The sequence below is a fragment of the Saccopteryx bilineata genome, chromosome X, assembly GCF_036850765.1.
Source record: "Saccopteryx bilineata isolate mSacBil1 chromosome X, mSacBil1_pri_phased_curated, whole genome shotgun sequence".
Classification (NCBI taxonomy): Eukaryota; Metazoa; Chordata; class Mammalia; order Chiroptera; family Emballonuridae; genus Saccopteryx; species Saccopteryx bilineata.
In genome coordinates this window covers 98,950,557-98,973,056 of record NC_089502.1, presented here as the reverse complement: position 1 = coordinate 98,973,056, position 22,500 = coordinate 98,950,557, and the positions used below count along the sequence as shown (strand labels likewise).

At 42.3% G+C, this 22,500-nt stretch overlaps 1 protein-coding gene and 1 pseudogene across 1 annotated transcript in view; one reads left to right on the top strand and one right to left on the bottom strand.

The window, feature by feature from the left end:
- Positions 1 to 6,985: 6,985 nt before the first annotated feature.
- LOC136317748 (polyadenylate-binding protein 2-like) lies at positions 6,986 to 14,219 on the top strand (annotated as a pseudogene).
- Positions 14,220 to 18,913: 4,694 nt separating this feature from the next.
- The window catches only part of LOC136317747 (CXXC-type zinc finger protein 1-like), a 102,451-nt gene continuing 98,864 nt past the window's right edge, over positions 18,914 to 22,500 (bottom strand). The window contains 9 exon segments of the mRNA XM_066250501.1: positions 18,914 to 19,060; positions 19,137 to 19,289; positions 20,102 to 20,198; positions 20,402 to 20,451; positions 20,756 to 20,863; positions 20,945 to 21,152; positions 21,514 to 21,693; positions 21,779 to 21,882; positions 22,094 to 22,214. Coding sequence (XP_066106598.1) covers positions 18,914 to 19,060; positions 19,137 to 19,289; positions 20,102 to 20,198; positions 20,402 to 20,451; positions 20,756 to 20,863; positions 20,945 to 21,152; positions 21,514 to 21,693; positions 21,779 to 21,882; positions 22,094 to 22,214 — 1,168 coding nt within the window.

The window sequence follows — 22,500 nt, the reverse complement described above, 5'->3', positions numbered from 1 at the left end:
ATTCTAATTCAACATAGTTCTGTAAGTCTTAGCCAGAGCAATTAGGCAAGAGAAAGATATAAAAGGCATCCATATTGGGAAACAAAAAGTAAAGGCATCACTTTTCACACATGACATGATTCTGTTTATAAAATACCCCAAAGACTCCACTGAAAGACTATTAGAAACAATAAACCAATACAGTAAAGTTGCAAGATATGAAATCAATATACAAAATTCTACTACTTCCTGTACACCAACAATGAAACTTGAGAAAATGCATTTTAAAAATTCCTTTTACAATTTCAACAACAACAAAATGCCTAGGAATCAACTTAACATAGGATGTGAAAGACCTATATACTGAAAACTACAAAGCATTATTAAAAAGAGATTGAAAAAGGCACAATAAAATGGAAAGATATTCTGTGTTTGTAAGTTAGAAGAATCAACATAGTTAAAATAGCCATATAATAATAGCATATTACACAGAGCAATATAAAGATTTAACACAATCCCAATGAAAATTCTAGTGTCATTTTTTTTAAAAGTAGAAAAAAATGATCATATTTGTATGAGACCACAAAAGACCCCAAATAGACAAAATAATCCCAAGAAAAAAGAACAAAGCTGGAAGTATTATGCTACTTGGCTTTATATTATACTATAGACTGAGTCACCATCTTGGAATTCTTTGGGTCCCTTTTTGCCTTCTCCTTTCTTTGCATTCAAGGCAGGATTTCTATCATCTCTTAGTATTTTTGGTCACTGAGTTCTTCCTCTGCCTGCTAGCTCCAAACTCCTTGTCTTGTTGAGGATCCAGAGAGCCCAGGCAAAATGCCAACACATTTCTCTGTCCAGCTGGTGGCACATCTGTATTTATCATGAGTTCAGTTCAATACCCATCTCCTGTATGTAATCTTCCCCTATTATTGCCAGCCCACAGTTAAACATATCAGGCTCTAGAGCTTTGACAGCGAGGTACAACAACACTACATCATACAGTGACTGGGTCATGCTTGCTGTTGTATTAAGAAGAATAAACCAAAGAGCATCAGGGTGAAACAAGGAGACTGCTGAGCCGATGATGGTGATGACTCAGATGTTAGAAAATAAGAAAAAAAATGATGTCCGAGTAATGGCAGCATGAGAGATACTCCTGATCTCTCCCCTTGAAATTTCAACAAACTGAACAACTATAACACAGCAAAGGAACTCCAGGTGGGCTTGCAGGCACACCTGAAAGATCTGTGCACTGAATGTATTAAAAAATTTTTGTTAGTGTTCTTAACAATACCACTCTCAAATGCCATCAAGGAAGAAGAAATCAAATATCATGGCTACACAAGACAGAGAGGTAGTTCAGAAAGAAAATAAAAAATCTCCAGAAAACGGCCTAGCGTGCGGAGGACCGGGGTTTGATTCACGGCCAGGGCACACAGGAGAAGCGCCCATTTGCTTCTCCACCCCTCCGCCGCGCCTTCCTCTCTGTCTCTCTCTTCCCCTCCCGCAGCCAAGGCTCCATTGGAGCAAGGATGGCAGGGGCGCTGGGGATGGCTCCTTGGCCTCTGCCCCAGGCGCTGGAGTGGCTCTGGTCGCTGCAGAGCGACACCCCGGAGGGGCAGAGCATCGCCCCCTGGTGGGCAGAGCGTCGCCCCTGGTGGGCGTGCCGGGTGGATCCCGGTCGGACGCATGCGGGAGTCTGTCTGACTGTCTCTCCCTGTTTCCAGCTTCAGAAAAAATGCAACAACAAAAAAAAAATCTCCAGAAAAAAATTTCAATCATATTGTAAACTTGGAGTTAAATAATAGAGAATTCAAAGTTAAAGTTCTGAAAAAACTCCACAAGATGCAAGAAGACATGAATAGGCAACTTAATGAACTCAGAAAACATACTAATGAGCAAAACAAATACCTCACCAAGGGGACTGAAACTTTAAAAACAGAGATGTAGAATTCAACACATAAATTGAAAACTGAGGCAGCAAGTTTGGCTAATAGAACAAGCCTGATAGAGGAAAGAATCAGTGATATTGAAGACAGGCAACTAGAGATGCTACATACAGAGAAGAAAGAGACTCGTGAACTAAAAACAAAACAAAACAAAACAAAACTGAGAGAGCTCTATAAGAATTGTCTAAATCAGGCGTCCCCAAACTACGGCCCGCGGGCCGCATGCAGCCCCCTGAGGCCATTTATCCGGCCCCCCACCGCACTTCTGGAAGGGCTACCTCTTTCATTGGTGGTCAGAGAGAGGAGCACTGTATGTGATGTGGCGGCCCTCCAACATTCTGAGGGACAGTGAACTGGCCCTCTGTGTAAAAAGTTTGGGGACCCGGCCCTGGCCGGTTGGCTCAGCGGTAGAGCGTTGGCCTGGCGTGCGGGGGACCCGGGTTCGATTTCCGGCCAGGGCACATAGGAGAAGCGCCCATTTGCTTCTTCACCCCCACCCCCCTCCTTCCTCTCTGTCTCTCTCTTCCCTCCCGCAGCCCAGGCTCCATTGGAACAAGGATGGCCGGGGCGCTGGGGATGGCTCCTTGGCCTCTGCCCCAGGCGCTAGAGTGGCTCTCGTTGCGGCAGAGCGACGCCCCGGAGGGGCAGAGCATCGTCCCCTGGTGGGCAGAGCGTCGCCCCTGGTGGGCATGCTGAGTGGATCCCGGTCGGGCGCATGCGGGAGTCTGTCTGACTGTCTCTCCCCGTTTCCAGCTTCAGAAGAAATTAAAAAAGAAAAAAGTTTGGGGACCCCTGGTCTAAATCCATCAGAAAGACCAATATAAGAATAATGGGTATATTAGTAGAAGAATAGAGGAGAAGGGAATGGAGAGCTTATTCAAACAAATAATTATTTAATTATAATTGATGAGAATTTCCCAAACAAATGGAAAGAGAGCCTCAAATACAAAAAGCAAACAGAACTCTGAGTTACTGCAACCCAAACAGACATACTCCAGGGCACGTCATAATAAAATTGTGAAAAATCAATGACAGAAAAAAATCCTCAAGGCAGCTAAAGAAAAGAACATAACCTATAAAGGAAAGCTCATTAGGTTATCATCAGACTCCTCAGCAGAAACTCTACAAGCCAGAGGAGAGTGGACCCAAACATTCAAAATACTGAAAGAGAGGAATTACCAGCCAAAAATACTATATCCATCAAAGCTATCCTTCAAATATGGTGGAGAAGTAAATATTTTCCAGACATGCAGAAGCTGAGGGAATTTATCACCAGAAACTCTCCCCACTATAGGAAGTACTCAAGGGGAGGTTGAGGGGTGAGGGTGTTATATTGAGTGGGACACTAGAATCCATGTTACCACAATAAATTTAAAAATTTTTAAAAAATCCTTGAGGTCTCTGTCTTGAATTTGAGCTCACCAACTTGAGCACAGGGTCAATGGATTAAGCACAGGTTTGCCAGCTTGAATGTGGGGTCGCAGGCTTGAGCGCAGGACCATCAACATGATCCTGAAGTTGCTGGTTTGAGCCCATAGTTGTAGGTTGGAGCCCAAGGTCACCAGTTTGAGCAAGGGGTCACTATCTCAACCTAAGCCCAGGGTCACCAATCAAATCGCTGATCAAGGCACATATGAGAACCAGTCAAGGCACAACTAAATGTAACAACAAGTTGATGCTTCTACCTTCTTCTTTCTCTCTCTCTCTCAAAAAAAATTATCATATAGCAAAATTAAATTTTTGTTGTACAGTTATTTTAATTTAAATACATGTATAGATTTGTGTATGCACCACCATCATGAGGACATAGAACAGTTCCATTACATCTCTCTAAAAAACAACTCTCATCACACCTAGGGTATTTAACAACGTTACAATAATACCATGCAGTTCAAAATCAAATTTTTCTAATTATCCCCAAAATGCTTTACTTTTATAAAAATCCCAAATCCAAATAAGGTTCATACATTGCATTTGGTTGTCATGCTTAAGTCTCTAACCTATCTTTAGTCTTTAAATGTATTTTTCCAGTCTATTTTGTCTTTCACAGCCTTGATATTTTTGAAGACCCTATGTCAATTGTGGTATAGATGGCTGTACATTTCTTATTGTTTCTTCATTAAGAGATTCAGGTCAAACAACTTAGGAAAGAAAATCTACATCGATGAGGTGGCCCTCTCAGTGAATCACGTCTGCAAGCATGTTTCCGTGCATCCTATATTTGGTAATACTAAATTTAATTACTTTATTGTAAATATATGTTTTTATTTAGGGTAATTCTTTGGGAACCCTGTGAATAATCTGTTTCCCAATGTATTAATTTGCTAGGGCTGCCATAACAGAATATCATAAACCGGTTGACTTAAACAACAGAAGTTTATTTTCTCACAGTTTTGAACGCTCAAAATCTAAGATCAAGGTACTGGCAGGTTTGGTTTCTCCTGAGGCCTTTGTACTTGTTTTGCATATGGTCATCTTTTTACTGTTTGTTTACATGCTTATCTTCTGTGCACACCCAGTGTCTCTCTACATATCCTAATTTCCTCTTCTTTTTTTTTTTGACAGAGACAAAGAGAGACAGAGAGAGGGACAGATAGAGACAGACAGACAAGAAGGGAGAGAGATGAGAAGCATCAATTCTTCGTTGTGGCACCTTAGTTGTTCATTGATTGCTTTCTCATTTGTGCCTTGATGGGGCAGGAGGGAGCTCCAGCAGAGCAAGTGACCCCTTGCTCAAGCCAGCAACCTTGGGCTCAAGCTAGTGAGCTTATTCAAACCAGATGATCCCGCGCTGAAGCTGGACCTCGGGTTTTGAACCTGGGTCCTCTTCATCCCGGTCCAATGCTCTATCCATTGTGCAACTGCCTGTTCAGGCTAATTACCTGTTCTTATAAGGACACCAGTCAGATTGGATCAGGGTTTACCCTAAAGAGCCCATTTTAATGTAAACCCCTCTTTAATGGCCCTATCTCTAATATGTCACATTCACATTCTGAAATACTGGGGTTAGGGTTTCAATGCATAAATTTTGGAGGAACACATTTCAGCCCATAATACTCAAATAAGCTTTTACAAAATGGTTTTGCTGTTGTTTTTTTAGGGAGAGAGCGAAAGACAGAAAGACAAAGACAGAGACAGACAGAAAGAGAGAGATTAGAAGCATCAACTCTTTGTGGCACTTTATTTGTTCATTGATTGCTTCTCATACATGCCTTGACCAGGGGACTCCAGCTGGGTCAGTGACTCCTTGCTCAAGCCAGTGATCCTGGCATTTCAAACCTGGACCCTTAGCATCTCAGGTCAATGCTCTCTCTACAGAACCACCACCTGGTCAAGCCACAAAATGGTTTTAGCCTTCATTGATGATCCTCACCTAAAACAATGATTAACTTAGGGATTGCAAAATGGTGATTTTCTAATTCTATTATCTTTCTATATTAGCTAATATTATTCTATAAAGAGCCTGACCAGGTGGTAGCACAGTGGATAGAGTATCAGACTGGGATGCAGAGGACCCAGGTTTGAAACCCCAAGGTTGCCAGCTTGAGCATGTGCTCACCAGCTTGAGCACGGGGTCGCTGGCTTGAGTGTGGAATCATAGACATGACCCCATGGTCGCTGGCTTGAGCCCAAAGGTCACTGGCTTGAAGCCCAAGGTTGCTGACTTGAGCCCAAGGTCGCTGGCTTGAGCAAGGGGTCACTTGCTCTGCTGTAGCCCCCCAGTCAAGGCACATATGAGAAAGCAATCAATGAACAACTAAGAAGACTAAGGAGTCCCAAGAAATAATTGATACTTCTCATCTCTCTGCCTTCCTGTCTGTCTGTTCCTCTCTCTCCTAATCTTCTCTGTCTCTGTCAAAAAATAAATAAAATAAAATAAGAGCTTTCTTTCCCTATTCATGTTTGTTTAGAATTATTATATTCATGTGCCAGTATCAGATTTATTGCTTTTTTGATTGTAGATACATTGTGTAATACACAAGTAAAGTTTAAGAAATATCAGTGCAATTAACGAATAGTAAGTACTACTGTAACATTCTACTAGAACAGGGGTCGGGAACCTATGGCTCGTGAGCCAGATGTGGCTCTTTTAATGGCTGCATCTGGCTCGCAGACAAATCTTTAATAAAAAAAATTATAACGTTAAAAATATAAAACATTCTCATGTATTACAATCCATTCATTTCCTACCGCTCATGTTCATGGTTGCGGGTGGCTGGAGCCAATCACAGCTGTCCTCTGGAACAACACCAAATGTTTATTGGATAATGCGTAACGTACACGGGTTGTTGTATGGCTCTCACGGAGTTACATTTTAATATGTGGCGTTCATGACTTTCTCTCTGACCCCTGTACTAGAACTAGGGGATACAGTTTGTATTAATTGATTTTAGTTTCTTTCCCCAGTTGCAACCTGTCAGAGGTACTGTTTCCCAGATCCTACTTCGTCTTGGCTTTGAAACAATGTTGTTTTCTTACTTCTAAGAAAGAAATGGACCATTCAGTAAGCACTTGTTAACTTCACTTCTATGTACTATTAACCGAGTTTTTCTTTTTCTTCACATCTAACCTATGAGGTATCTAAGGAAAGCTTTATTCAACTTTATTCTAATGTTACATCTTGATGCTTTCTGATTCTACTGACTGGCATTATGTTGATGACCTGATTTCATTGATTTCTTTAAGCCCAACTGATGAACACTTGGATTTTTCCCTCTGTATTTCTCTATTTCAAACAATGCCACAATGAACCACTTGTAATTGACCTTTTAAACATGTGTGGGTGTAGAATACAGTCTCAGAAATGCAGGTTCTGAGTCATAATTAAATGTGTTTTAATTTGGTAAATATTTCCATATGCACCTCTGTATGATTTTATCACTTTGACTACCCCCAATAGTTGATGAGAGTGTCAGTTTTCCTACAAAATCACCAGCAGAGTGGGTTGTTAAGCGTTTATATTTTTGCCAGTCTAATAAGTTGATAACTGGTATGCTAATTGTGGTTTTAATTTTCATTTCTCTTAATATGAAGGTGGTTGAGCATCTTTTCATATGGGGTAAGTGTAGGTGGGCAAAGGGGGAAAATGTGAGGATGGAAAAAGACTTTGCCGGGGTGATGGGCTCACAATGCAGTGTGCAGATGACTGATGTTTTATTGAGCTGTACACTTGACACCTGTATGGTTTTCAGAACCAATTCCTCCTCAACAAATTTAATTTTTAAAAAAGAATTTGCAAAATAAGAAGGACAGTCTGACCAGGCAGTTGCGCAGTGGATAGAGCAGGGGTCCCCAAACTTTTTACACAGGGGGCCAGTTCACTGTCCCTCAGACCGTTGGAGGGCCGGATCATAAAAAAAAAACTATGAGCAAATCCCTATGCACACTGCACATATCTTATTTTTAAGTAAAAAAACAAAACGGGAACAAATACAATATTTAAAATAAAGAACAAGTAAATTTATTTATTTTTTTAATTTTTTTTTTTTTTTTTTGCATTTTTTCTGAAGCTGGAAACAGGGAGAGACAGTCAGACAGACTCCCGCATGCGCCCGACCGGGATCCACCCAGCACGCCCACCATGGGGCAACGCTCTGCCCACCAGGGGGCGATGCTCTGCCCATCCTGGGCGTCACCATGTTGCGACCAGAGCCACTCTAGCGCCTGAGGCAGAGGCCACAGAGCCATCCCCAGTGCCCGGGCCATCTTTGCTCCAATGGAGCCTTGGCTGCGGGAGGGGAAGAGAGAGACAGAGAGGAAGGTGCGGCAGAGGGGTGGAGAAGCAAATGGGCGCTTCTCCTGTGTGCCCTGGCCAGGAATCGAACCCGGGTCCTCCGCACGCTAGGCCGACGCTCTACCACTGAAGAACAAGTAAATTTAAATCCACAAACTGACCAGTATTTCCATGGGAACTATGCTCCTCTCACTGACCACCAATGAAAGAGGTGCCCCTTCTGGGTGTGCGGCAGGGGCCGGATAAATGGCCTCAGGGGGCCGCATGCGGCCTGCGGGCCATAGTTTGGGGACCCCTGGGATAGAGTGTTGGACTGGGAAGCAGAAGACCCAGGTTCAAGACCCCGAGGGTGCCAGCTTGAGCGCGGGCTCATCTGGCTTGAGCACGGGCTCATCTGGCTTGAGCACAAAGCTCAGCTCACCAGCTTGGACCCAAGGTTGCTGGCTTGAGCAAAGAGTTACTCGGTCAACTGAAGGCCCGCGGTCAAGGCACATATGAGAAAGCCATCAATGAACAACTAAGGTGTCGCAACGAAAAACTGATAATTGATGCTTCTCATCTCTTTCCGTTCCTGTCTGTCTGGCCCTCTCTCTCTCTGTCTCTGAAAAAAAAGGACACCAGCATTACTAAGTCCAATAGTGTCTCTCCTCTCTAGATCAGGGCTGACCACAGGAAAAGCTGCTACAGAATTTTGTTCACATGTTGAGGATGGAGGGCTGCAAAGCACTGGAGGCCCATTTACAGCCAGTTCTCAGACCCAGAACTCATTGACTGGAGAGGAGGTTGGTCCGCAGGAGAAAGAATCCTACAGTACTACAGCAAGTACCAAAGCAAACAAAAACAAAATAAAACAAAACCCTGGCATAGAGGACCAGGGTACTATTCAGTAAGCACTTTTTAACTTCACTTCTATGTGCTATTAACCGAGTTTTTCTTTTTCTTCACATCTAACCTATGAGTTATCTAGAATTAGGTCATTTAGAAGCCCCCCCCACTCCCTGCAGCCTTGTTAGAAAGGAATACACCTATTTATCCTCTAGTACCTGTATTATTTCACTTTTTGTATTTCTATCTCATTCATTTACAGTTTATTCTGTCTAAAAACTTTCAAATCTGAGGCTGAGCTGAAAAGGATAAGGAAAGCTTTATTCAGACTGCTTCACAGTAGGGAGTCCCTTGCTGAACAAAAAGCAATATCGTGCCAAGTATTTTCTGAATTCTAGAAGAACAAGAGACATAGAGTTAGCACATCTAAAATTGTCCTTTTTGGTTTTGTCTGTGATCAGACAGATGACAGGGTGGTACTGTTTTTATTTCTTGTGCTATCAAATTGTTTATTTTCAACAGCAGAACATTACATCCCAATTGTTTTTTAAAAAGTTCAATTCCAAGATGAAAAACATTAAAGGCTGTCTTTTTTCTCAATTGCCTCCTCATTACTCCCTCCACCACTTTCTCAATTTTAGTTTAAAACTAAAGTTAGGGGTCTTCTTGGAATCTATTATTGGAATCTTACAATTCTCATGTATGGTATGAAGTATAGATCCAATTTAATCATTTTACAAATGGCCATCCAGTAGTTTAAAAGTATATCTTTGCCCCAGTGACTTGAGATAACTCATCATATACAGTTCTGAATCTTTATATATACTTGGGTCTATTTGGAATGTTTATTTCTATTCTACTGGTCTGTTTCTCCATTTATGAGTTAGTATCACACTGTTTTAATTATAGAGGCATTGTAGTATGATTTAGAGTTGGGCAAGGCTAGCCTCTCTCATTTCTCTTCATTTCTTTGCATCTTATTTCCACCTGGATTTTAGGTAGTCTGGCTCCTGAGCTGATCCACCTACTTATTGTGTATCTCTATGATATTTATTGACAAAAATCTTTTTGGTGGCATAAATGGTTGAGATATGGTAAAAACAACAATTGTGTTGTGATAGATTGATTCATGGGCCCAACACTTCAGCCCTTCCTGCATCTATATCCTTCCCTTGGCCTCACATGTGTAGAGCATACTTCCCTTCCTCTTCACCTTGGATGCCTTGGATGCATATGTGACTTACTTTGACCAATTGCACGTGAAATTAAGTGTGTGAATTCTAAGTCTAGATTTTAAAAGGCACAGAACCCCCATCACTGATCCCAAAGATCCTGTATTATAAACGCCACAGATTTTATTATATTTAACTATACAGAGCCTATATACCCCATACCACAACCCTCCATTAGTCACCCCACAGTTTTCCCATGCCTTCTTTTGTTTCTGCCATAACCATGAGAAGACTGCCTCCACGGGGAATCTCTACCACTAAAACTTGGGCTATAGAATGAGAGACTTGTGAAGTAGGGACGCCACACCTGCTGCAACCTTAAATAGAGCCACCCAACCAAGCCCAACCTAGATAAGCTGAACCCCAACTAAACTGTAAATCTGTGAGAACTAAAGCTTATTGACACATGACAATGAGATCTATGATAACTACCCAATAGCTAGATAAAATTAGCTTTAATCACTCAGTGTAATGTCTCCTAGGTTCCTCCAGCATAAAATCACTATTTACCCCTTTATAATTCTTAAGTAGTTTGTTGTAAAATACTTCAAGACTATGTAAATACTCTGCTCCTCATCTAACGTCTACCCACTAGTTTACTGATGACCATTTTCTAACTCTACCATTTCCTTATTAGCTGACATTCTACTATAAAGTCTCTCTTCTCTCCAATTTCTTTATTTTTCATTTATTTACTTATAAATGTATATGCTCATAGATCCTTATTTTACTCAATCAGTTTATAATCTATTACTATATTTATTTTGAAAATTTAAAATATTCTCAAATTCGGCCAGTGGAAATCACCTCCAGCTAGATTTTTAGCTTCTTTTGGCAGGTTGCCATGATTCCTTAAGGGCATCATGACTCTCTAGCACAACAAAATATTTGGGTTCATCTTGTACTTTTCTTGCCCCAGCCCAGAATAACTCATATTTTCTACTTAATAACTTTTTAATGAGTTTTTATTACGGTATATAACATAGTATGCTTACTAAATACCTAATATTATGTAATATTTAGCAATTTACTCTGTTCGTGCAGTAAAAGTTATCTTTGCTGAAAAAAAAAAAACCTGAGTCCTACACTAAACTTTCTTAAGTTTTCCAGTGAATTTGAGAACTGCCAGAAACACCTTTCCTGGGCAGTTGAGTACCAGATATTATGCTGGGAACTAGAAAGAGAGAAATAGATTATACACACCCTTGATTGTAACAACCTGACATCTCCAAATCAAATACAAGTAGGTAGGAAAGGTGAATTCTTTGTGCAGGAGGAAGTTTACCTACCAGTGTTAAAAAACCTTAAATTGGAAGAAAAGGCAGATAATGCAAAGTGCAAAGGTGTGGAAGTAAAAAAAATGTATCTGATGTTAAATAGCCCTATGTAGAAGAAAGGTCTACATCACACTTAGGAAAGCAAAATGAGTAAAAAAATATGAGGACAGGTACTAGACTCCATTGTGGCAAAAGTATACATTATTTCACTTGAACTAATGGGTTGCCACTAAAGGATTTTATTTTTTTATTTTATTTTTTTATGTCTGGCTTCATTAACAGTGACTATAGAATTATATATTTTCCCACTTATCTTTTATATAGCTTTTCTTTACTGTTTCAGTAAATATTACTATTTTATGAAGAAAACATAATAATTAGGTTGGATATAGTATTTCAACTTTTTTTTTCACCTGTTGTGCAAAGCACTTTATTTATTTTTATATAAATAAATTTTTATTAATTTTAATGGGGTGACATAAATAAATCAGGGTACATATATTCAAAGAAAACATGTCCAGGTTATCTTGTCATTCAATTCTGTTGCATACCCATCATCCAAAGTCAGATTGTCCTCCGTCACCTTCTATCTAGTTTTCTTTGTGCCCCTCCCCCTCCCCCTCTTCCTCCTTCCCTCCCCCCCCTGTAACCACCACACTCTTGTCCATTTCTCTTAGTCTCTTTTTTATGTCCCACCCATGTATGGAATCCTGCAGTTCTTGTTTTTTTCTGATTTACTTATTTCACTCCGTATAATGTTACCAAGATCCCACCATTTTGTTATAAGTGATCCAATGTCATCATTTGTTATGGCTGAATAGTATACCATGGTGTATATGTGCCACATCTTCTTTATGCAGTCTTCTATTTTTTTTACAGTGATTAAAGCCTTTAAGCAAACTCTTGGCCAATACAGCAAGAATCCATAAAAGAGTAGTGTCCTTAACAAGTTCACCACGTCCAAGTTGGCCCCAACACCATGCCAAGTCCCTGATAAATGCAACCCAACCCCAGTTCAGTCTGTTAGGAGCTGTTCCAAGGAGCAGGAGTCCAGGAAAAGTCCACATCCAGGAAAAGTCTGCATGGCACTGGAATTGTTGTCACAATTCTATACTTTGCTGCTCACATCCAAGTCCCAATGACCGCTGCTTCTATCCAATCAAAAAATGGGCAAAAGAAATGAATAGACACTTCTCCAAAGAAGACATACAGATGGCTAATAGACAGATGAAAATGTTCAACATCACTAATCATTAGAGAAATGCAAATTAAAACCACAATGAGATACCAGCTCACACCAGTCAGAATGGTGTTCATTGACAAAACAACACATGATAGATGCTGGCGGAGATTTCTCAAAAAAATTAAAAATTGGACTGCCTTTTGACCCAGCCATCCCACTTTTAGGAATATATCCCAAGAACACCATTTCACTGATTCAAAAAAAGAAGTGCACCCCCATGTTTATGGCTGCATTGTTCACAATAGCAAAGATCTGGAAACAGCTCAAGTGTCCATCAGTGGACGAGTGGATTAAAAAGAAGTGGTATGCCCCAGCCGGTTGGCTCAGTAGTAGAGCATCAGCCTGGCATGCAGGAGTCCCAGGTTCGATTCCGGCCAGGGCACACAGGGGAAGCGCCCATCTGCTTCTCCACCCTCCCTCTCCTTCCTCTCTGTCTCTCTCTTCCCCTCCCACAGCCAAGGCTCCATTGGAGCAAAGTTTCCCCGGGCGCTGAGGTTGGCTCTGTGGCCTCTGCCTCAGGTGCTAGAATGGCTCTGATTGTGGCAGAGCGACGCCCCAAGATGGGCAGAGCATCGCCCCCTGGTGGGCATGCTGGATGGATCCCAGTCAGGCGCATGAAGGAGTCTGTCTGACTGCCTCCCCGTTTCCAACTTCAGAAAAAGAAAAAAGAAAAAGAAGAAGTGGTACATATACACAATGGAATAGTATGCAGCCATGAAAAGGAAGGAAATATTACCTTTTGCAACAACATGGATGGACCTGGAAACTATTATGCTCAGTGAAATAAGCCAGGTAGAGAAAGAAAAATACCATATGACCTCACTCATTTGAGGAATCCAATGAACAATGTGAACTGCTGAACGTAATTAAACCTGAAGGGAAGGGGGGAGGGAACTGTTGAGAGAGCGGAAAGGGTGTTGTTGAGGGGAATATGGGAAACGGGGATGCATTCGGGGAGACACTAGAATCTATGTAAACACAATAAATCCAAAAAAATAAAAAAATTTAAAAAAACCTTGAGTCTGAAGGGCGAAGGCCGCGGCGGTGGCGGCAGCAGCGGCAGAGGGGTCTGTGGGCCATCGGGGCTCCGGGCCTTTCCGCAGCACCATCTTGTGCTGTTGGCCCGTGGGGAGGTGAGGGGTAGGCAGCCGGGGTGGGGGGTGGGAAGAGCAGGGGTCTACCGGAACGGCCTGGAGTCTGAGGAACTGGAGCCTGAGGAATTGCTGCTGGATCCCGAGTGGAGCTTGAGCCTGAGGAGTAGCCGCCCCGTCCCGCGCCCCACCAGGGGCTCCGGGGCCCTGGGCCTGGCTCAGGAGACCCCAGGAGCCAGGAGAAGGAGGAGGAGGAGGAGGAGAAGGAGGAGGAGGAGGAGGAGGAGCCGCGACAGGTCGAGGGTGATCCAGAGGACGGCGCGATTTAAGACCTGGAGCTGGAATCTATCAAAGGTCTAGTCAAGGAGATGGAGGAAGAAGCTGAGAAGCTAAAGGAGCGAGGTAGAGAAGCAGATGAATACAAGTCCACCCAATACAATGCTGGCCTAGTGATCATGTCTATTGAGGAGAAGATGGAGTCTGATGCCCGTTCCATGTATGTTGGCAATGTGGACTATGGTGCAACAGCAGAAGAGCTGGAAGCACACTTTCATGGCTGTAGTTCAGTCAACTGCGTTACCATACTGTGACAAATTCAGTGACCATCCCAAGGGGTTTGCATATATAGAGTTCTCAGACAAAGAGTTAGTGAGGACTTCCCTTGCCTTAGATGAATCCCTATTCAGAGGAAAAGAAATCAAGGTGATCCCAAAACGACCCAACAGACAAGCAATCAGCACAACAGGCAAGAGTTTTCCACGAGCCCGATACCATTCCTGGACTACTAACTACAACAGTTCCCTACTCGATTCTACAGTGGTTTTAACAGCAGGCCCTGGTGTCATTCTACAGGGGCCTGGCTAGAGCGATTTCATGGTATTACTAAAAAAGAGTGTGTATTAGTAGGAGAGAGAGGGAAAAAAGAGGAAAGAAGTGGGGGGAAAGAATTTAAAAAAAAGAAAGAAAAACAGAAGATGACCTTGATGGAAAAAAAATATTTTAAAAAATAAGGATATTCTGTGGAAGGGGGGAATCCCATAACTAACTGCTGAGGAGGGACCTGTTTTGGGGAGTAGGGGAAGGCCCGGGGAGTGGGGCAGAGGGCTGCTCATTCACTCCGGGGATTCGCCATGGACTCAACTCATCTGTGCAAGCTGCTCCCCCTGAGTCCCTGTCCCACTTCACCCTCTTGGTGGCTGCTCAAGGGTAGGTGGGCATGGGTGGTCGGAGGGTTTTTTTGTTTTTGTTTTTACCCAGGGCTCTGGAAGGACACTAAACAGTTCTGCTTGTTACCTTCCCTCCATCTTCTCCCTAACTTTCACAGTACCCTCCTGCCTGCTCCTGTCCTGCCAGGTCAACCACCCACCCCCACCCCTCTTTTCTGGCTCTCTGTTCCTCCAGATTGCCTGCTGATCTATTTTGTTTCCTTTTTTGTTTCTTTTTCTGTTTTGAGTGTCTTTCTTTGCAGGTTTCTGTAGCTCCCAGCTCCCAGTGGCTCCAGTGTAAATTTCCCTTTCTCCTGGGGAAATGCACTACCTTGTTTTTTTTGGGGGGGGGGGGTTGGAGCCATTTTTTGTTTTTCAGGGTTTTTTCTCCCTTTTATTTGGAGGGAATAGAAGGAAGTGGGCACAAGGAGGTGGGAGGTGACTTTTGTTTATTTTTTAGCTCATTTATGGGGGAGGGTGTTTTTAAATATGTCATAAATAAAGTTTGAAAACAACTTCTCCAAAGAGGACATACAGATGGCCAATAGGCATATGAAAAAATGGTCAACATCACTAATTATCAGAGAAATGCAAATTGAAACTACAATGAGTTATCACCTCACACCTATCAGAATGGCTGTTACCATTAAATCAACAAACAAGTGTTGGCGAGAATGTGAAGAAAAAGGAACCCTCAAGCATTGTTGGTGGGAATGCAGCAACTATGGAGAACAGTTTGGAGGTTCCTCAAAAGTTAAAAATGAAATTGCTTTATCACTTAGCAATTCCATTTCTGAGTATATATCCCAAGAAACCCAAAACACTGACTTAAAGGAATATATCCACTTCTATATTTATTGCAGCATTATTTACAATAGCCAAGATAGGAGAGCAACCCAAGTGCCCATCAGTAAGCAGGTGGATAAAGAAGTGATGGTGCATACATACAATGGAGTATTTCTTAGCCGTAAAAACGAACGAATTCTTACAATTTGTGACAGCATAGATGGACCTAGAGGGTATTATACTGAGTGAAATAAGTCAGAGAAAGACAAATACCATATCATTTAACTTATATGTGGGATCTAAAAAACAATGTAAATCAACAAAACAGAAACAGACTCATAGATATGAAGAACAGAGTGATGGTTGCCAGAAGGGTGGAGGATTGAGGGACTGGGTATAAAACGTGAAGGAATTGATAAGTACAGACTGGTAGTTACCAAACTGTCATGGGGATGTAAAGCACAGCGTAGGAAATACACTCAGTAATATTGTAATAACTGTGTGTGGTGTCAGGTGGGCACTGGCAATATCAGGGGGAGCACTTTGTAAAGCATGTGATTGACCACTATCCTGTACACCTGAAACTAATACAAAATAATATCGAATGTAAAATGTAATTGAAATTTTTTTTTTAATTTTTAAAAGGAATAAAAATTATTTTAAAAGAAATAAAAATTATGTGTAATTAGATAATAAAAATTTCCAACCTAATGAGTAAGGGGGAGGGACAAAAATAAACAGAAACTTCATTAAGCTATTAAGAAGGATAAAAGTTGCCTGACCTGTGGTGGCGCAGTGGATAAAGTGTCGACCTGGAAATGCTGAGGTCGCAGGTTCGAAACCCTGGGCTTGCCTGGTCAAGGCACATATGGGAGTTGATGCTTCCAGCTCCTCCCCCCTTCTCTCTCTCTGTCTCTCCTCTCTCTCTCTCTCTCTCTCTCTCTGTCTCTCCCTCTCCTCTCTAAAAATGATTAAATAAAATAAATAAATAAATTTAAAAAAGAAAAAAAAGAAGGATAAAAGTTGTATTTAGGAAATAGTAAGAATGATAAGCATATATAATAAAAAGATAAGGTTATCATAATTACATAAATTTAAATGGACTGAATCTCAAGACACAAATGTGGGATCAGGGCAAAAGTATATTTATATACAGTAACAAGAAGTATATCTTAAAGAGAAAAACACAATGGTTTAGGTAAAGATTCTCCAGGTTAATGGTAGCAAAATAAAAGCAACACTTGTGATGTACTTATCAAAGTAAAATTCAAGGTCAACAGCACTAAACAAGCCAAACAAGGAAAATCCTTTAGTGGCATTGTGTAAAATGGCCCACGATATAGACTTTAAGATTTCCTTCTCTTCCCCCCTAAATACCCCACAGAACCACAAGAAATTTGTTTAGAAATATTATAACATTTATTTATATCTTTTGATAATATAACACCTGAAGTAGACAAAAAGAGAAAAGTATCAGAGTAAAGAAACAATTATCAAACTAGATTGGAAAGTTGTAAGGAGAAACCTGTACCTAATAGCGAATATAGTTTCTTCTTCTATATCTATGAATGTGGTAGAATATTCATTTAAGTATCCAGCTCACAAAGGAAAACTTGAATAATGTTTACAAATTCATATTCAATGGCTACATTCTCTAATCATGGGAAAACCACATTAGGAACAAAAAGGAGAAAAGACAAATTACCTTAATCAGTAAAAAACTAAGAGATTTCTCTCAATAGCTAGGATCAAAATAATAAATCAGTTCTGAAGTTGCACCTTTTATTGCAGAGTTTAGAGAAAGTGTATAGCCTCAAATCCATGACTATTAAAAAAACAAACTAGGAAATCAAGATTAATTGAATTAGGGATTTAGATTTCATTGATAGGTGGGATATAATACAAAATGCAACAACTGAACAAACTCACAGATACGGAAAGCAGAGTGGTGTTAAGAGAGGGGAAGGGCTTGGGAAGGATGAAGAAGGTAAAGAAGGTCAAATGCATGGTGGTGGAAGGGGAGTAGGCTTTGGGTTGTGAGCACAGAATAGAATATACAGGTGTTGTATTATAATGTCATACATCTAAAATTTATATATTATTAACCAACGTTACCCTGATAAATATAATGAAAATACTAAAGAAATTAGAAAAAGAACAACAAACAACACAAACACATGAATATGAAACACAAAATAACTTAAGAAATGGTCATTCAAAAAAAATAAAGCTTCAATAAATAAATAAATAAATAAATAAATATAAACTTAGAGAGTATAAATAAAATAAAAGTTGGTCCTCTCAAAAAAGTATATAGATCAGTCCCTAAAAAATCTGATCCAATTGAAAAGAAATAAAAAATACAATATTCATAATAAAAAGGAAATATTACACCAAAGTGCTAGTAATATAAGCTAAATATAAATATATAAAATAAATATAAATATTGTGAAATGTGAAGTATAAATCTAAAGCAACATACTTAAATACTTAGGTGAAATATGTGAGTCCCTGGGGAAATATAATTGTAAAAATTAATGAAAAAATTAATAAGGGACCAGTGTTTACAGGCAGTGTTACCAGGCACACCTCCACTGGCACAGGAAGCCTGGCTGGGGCTGGCAAAGACAGATGTGGCAGAAGTTCTAGTCCCCTTCTGACAACCCTGTAGGCCTGGAACTGACATGACTAGATGGGGCCTCAATGGACAGGGCAGGCTAGAAAATGGAACCAGAGCAGGGTGTTGGGGCAAGGAAGACAGGATGTGATGAGCAAGGATGAGGGGAGATGACTGACTGAAACTGGACTGGCAGGGCCAAAACTGACAGAAAGGGCTGGGACATCATGGGATGATCCAGTCATAATGACCATGACACCTTGAATTCTCTTCAGTCTCTCAAAGTGGAAGCATCAGAGAGAACTATCCCACACTCTTCTATCCCCCACCCCAACATTTTCCCAACATCTCTGACCTAAGGAATATTAGCAATTACTCAGAAGTTGGTGAATTGGTTGTGCACTATTCAGGCACCAACTATATATCTGATGGCCCAGAATGGGGACTGCAGGGAACAAGGGTCAGGACTGCCAGATCCCTTTTGTAAAGTGCCAGCTCCTCTGACAAAAGAGGACCCACTGAACACTGAGTGGGCATCACTTCATAGCTACCCCTGCATGGGCACTGCAGCCTGTTCCTAAATACAGTTGCACTGTTACCCACTACCGTTGGAGTTTCAGAATTGAGTTTGTGGCCAAATAGGTTTAGGGGCCATCAGGGCATATTAAATGCCCCAGGTCTTCCAAAGTTTATTTTAAAAACTCTGGGCAGTGGGAAATGACAGCAGGGCAGATTCCCCTAGCCCGTCCCAGGTTCAGGAATGGGAAAATGAATAGAAACAGGAGAAAATTTTGAGGACCTTTTCCAAAAATGGGTAGACAAAAACAGGGGACCAAATGATGAAACAGAGAAACACAGAGACACCCTGCGATGCCTTGAAAAAGAAGTTGTTAAAGAAACAGGTGTGTGAGGAATTTATGGAGTGTCTCCCTTGCACAGGATATTGGGTATAGGACCTCAGTTGAACAGGGCTCATTTGTCTACTTTGGAACGCAGGTCAGTGGTAAGTGGGTCGTGCTGGATTGTCTGGTGAAGCATCAGGGCCAGCAGACCTGCCCGGTTCTTCATAGCTGTGCGCACCTTCTGCTCCTGCTCAGTCAGCTTTTCCAGCTTGTACAACTGTGGAAGATCAGTATAAGTGGGGGATTCTAGGATTCTATCCTGCCCCTCAGCTGCACTCAGCATTGTAGCCTACCGCTCGCACACGCTCTAGGTCCACCTCGGCACGCCTCAGCTTTTCCCAGCAGTAGTGGTGGCTGCACAGGCGTTTTGGGAGGCGACAGAAATTACCAGTGAGTTCAAAGATATTGTGCACTAGCGGGCAACCACACACCTCATCCTCTGATACCTGTGGAGAAGAAGGAGTGACCCACCAAGGAGGAAGAGAAAATTCAGTGATTAGGTAGAGAAGAAGGGCAAACAGGGATGATCAAGAATGGAGGATAAAGGAAGACATTAACAAGTAGGGATGGAGGAATTGGGTAATCAGATAGGAAGAACAAAAGAACAGAGAAATCAAATAGGAAAGAGAGAAAGGGTGGAGGGAAGATCTGACAAGGAAAAGTAGATGAATGAGGGTTGGCAAGGCATGGAGGAGGTAGGGACAAGGCAGAAAAAGTGGGTAGATGAAGGCTGTTTAAACAGAGAGGAAGAAGTTATTTAAGAGATGACAGGCAGGGAAAAGATGATTGGGAGCAGTGAGGCAGGGAAAATAAGAATGGAGATAAGTCAGAAAGTGAGGGAGAGAGGAAATGAGGGCAGCCGTGCAGAGGAAGAGAGAAAAGTGGGTGGTTGGAAAAGGGGTAGGAAAGGAATGGAGGATGGTTGAACAAGGAAAAGAGGATGAAGGATGGTTATGCAGTGAGGAGCAGAAGAATAGAGAGTGGTCAGGCAGAGAGAGAAAAGTGGTGGTCAAGCAAGGAGGATACAAATAAACAGCAGTCAGGCAGAGAAAAATAAGTATCGAAGGTGATCGAGAAGTGAGGAGAGGAGACTGTAGGGTAGTCAGGAAGGGAAGAGGGGAGAAAAGTGTTGGTCAGGATGTATAAATGCAGTCAGGCAGGAGGAAGAGGGAAACAGGAGGCAACCAAGCAAGAGAGAGGAGTAGGGTGGTCAGGCAAGGAGGAGGGAAGGAATGGAGGGTGAGAAAGAGAGTCTCACCTTGGGGTCTTTTGAGTGCTCAGGACACAGCACCTGGAGCCGCTTACAATACCTCTTACTCTGTGGGTCATAAACATCGCAGAAGAGTCTTGTGGTTCTGAGGTGAGATTGAAACAGATATAAAAATCAGGAGGAGGGAGGCCCCATCCTGAACTCTGTCCATATTTTTTCCCCAACGTCGCCCATACCTTGCCCTTAACCTGCCCACCTCTGTCTGTGAGCCCAGCCCCTGATCTTGCCCACCCTGTTCCTGACCATGTCCGTATTATGTCTTTGACTTTGATAAGCACCCACACTCACCCCTCAATGCAAGTGGGGTCCAAGGACCCAAAGGACGCTTTGCACTCAAACTGGGAAGAAAGATTACAAATAGAAGGAAATGTGGATGAACACGGCATGCCCTCTGATGACAAAGTCCCAAACAATACATTTGTCCCCTGTCCGCCCAGCCAATGGCCCCCCTCCCCACTCCCTGATGCCCCAATCTTTGCTTTCATACTGGGGATGGAACAAAAACACAATGATAGAACCATGGATGTGTGTTGTAATCCCTACTACAAATAAACACCCAGTAAGCAAACATGTCCCCCTCCCCATGAACCCCACCCAGCCAAAAACACCCTTGCCCTGTCAGCCTCTAGCCAATGCCACAACCTTGGTGAAGCAGTGTTCCATGTGGCACAGGGCAACACCCATACTGATAGATTTTCCGCAGGAGACACAGAAGATCTTTTGGTGGACGTTGTCCATTTCTTTGGTTCTCTACACAAGACAGTGGAGGAACCAGTGAAGAAGTGAAGAATGGAAATGGGCAAGGCAAGACACCAGGTACTTCCAACTCACCTCCTCATCCTTGCACACAGCCTGCTGCTTTCCACGCAGAATGATAGCCTCAAGTTCATGGAACTGACACTCCATGTCCTTCAGGCGAGCGTGGGTGACCTGCTGCTCACGGAGAATGTTTTCGAGTATTTTCTTGCCATGCTCCTCAGCAATGCAGGGGCTGCTTTGCCATTGCTGGATGCGCTGGGGCAGGATCTCATAGATGCGTCTGGAATGGGAAATGGTAAGAAATGGAATGGGTAGGTAGGGGCAGTTAAAGAAGAAATGGGTGAATTACCGGATGGTAAATATATAGGATAATAAATGACATATAAGTGAATGCTGGTAAATGAGTGATTAAATGGTGGACGGATAGGTAGATGGGTAGATGGCTAGGAGGGTAAACAACTTTAAAAATGAATGAGTAGCTTGGTGGATGGAATGCAGATGGATGGTTCAGTGGGTGGGTGGTTGTAAAGGTGAGCGAGTGGATGAATGGTGGATAAATGGGTAGGAAGAGGATAGACTTACAGACAGCAAAGATCATGCTTTACCCAAGCCCCTGTTGATTACCCTCCAGGTGAACTCACTGAGCTGCCAGATTCATGCCACAGTCATCTGAGCAGTACTTGGAGCCTGGCCGGGTGGGATTCACACAGCCAGACCCCAGGCACTGCCGTAGCACGGCTGAGTCCTTGGCATCCATCTGATCTGGATGTTTCCGCTTTTCCATGTGTTTCTGTTTCTTCTCCTTCTGTGGGACAACCATGCTCAGAGTAGGGGCAGGGGAGTCCCTTGATCCTGTACCCCTGGGCCTTGCATTCCACACCCAACATATGCCTCACTGTTCACCACTCCAACATTTCTAGTACCTTCCCTTCCACTTTTTTCTTCTGTGTCTCCATTTTCTTCATATACACCACCTACTTCTTCAGTACAAGATCCAGGAACGGGAACTCCTCAAAAACAACAACAACAACAAAAAACTACTTTGTTATGTAACAAGCTGTCATTCAAATCAATGGATAAAATAAGTCATTTATTAATTCAAGATTATGTAAGTTGACAATTGGAATAGGTTCAGCTGGGCAGTTCTGCTGGTTTTGCCTGGGTTGTTCCATATGGTTGTAGTCAACTAGTAGCTGTTTGGTTTTAGATGGTCTCACTCACATGTTTGGAGTTTGGTGGGTCAGGTGGTGGAGTTAGGTGGTGGAACCATGAGTCTCTACCAGCTGGCAGGCTAGCCTGTGCTTTTTCACATGGTGACTGGATTCCAAAAGCATCAAAAAAGCTGAAGCCCCAATTTTTAAGCATATTTTAAGCCTCTGAATGCTTGCTAGCTCCCTGTTGGACATCCAGGGCTGTAGGCCAGGAAAATGCTGACAGATCCCCTACTTGTTTCTTTTTTTTTTTTTTTTTTTTTTTTGTATTTTTCCGAGGTTGGAAACGGGGAGGCAGTCAGACAGACTCCCGCATGCGCCCCACCGGGATCCACCCGGCATGCCCACCAGGGGGTGATGCTCTGCCACAATCAGAGCCATTCTAGCGCCTGAGTCAGAAGCCACAAAGCCATTCTC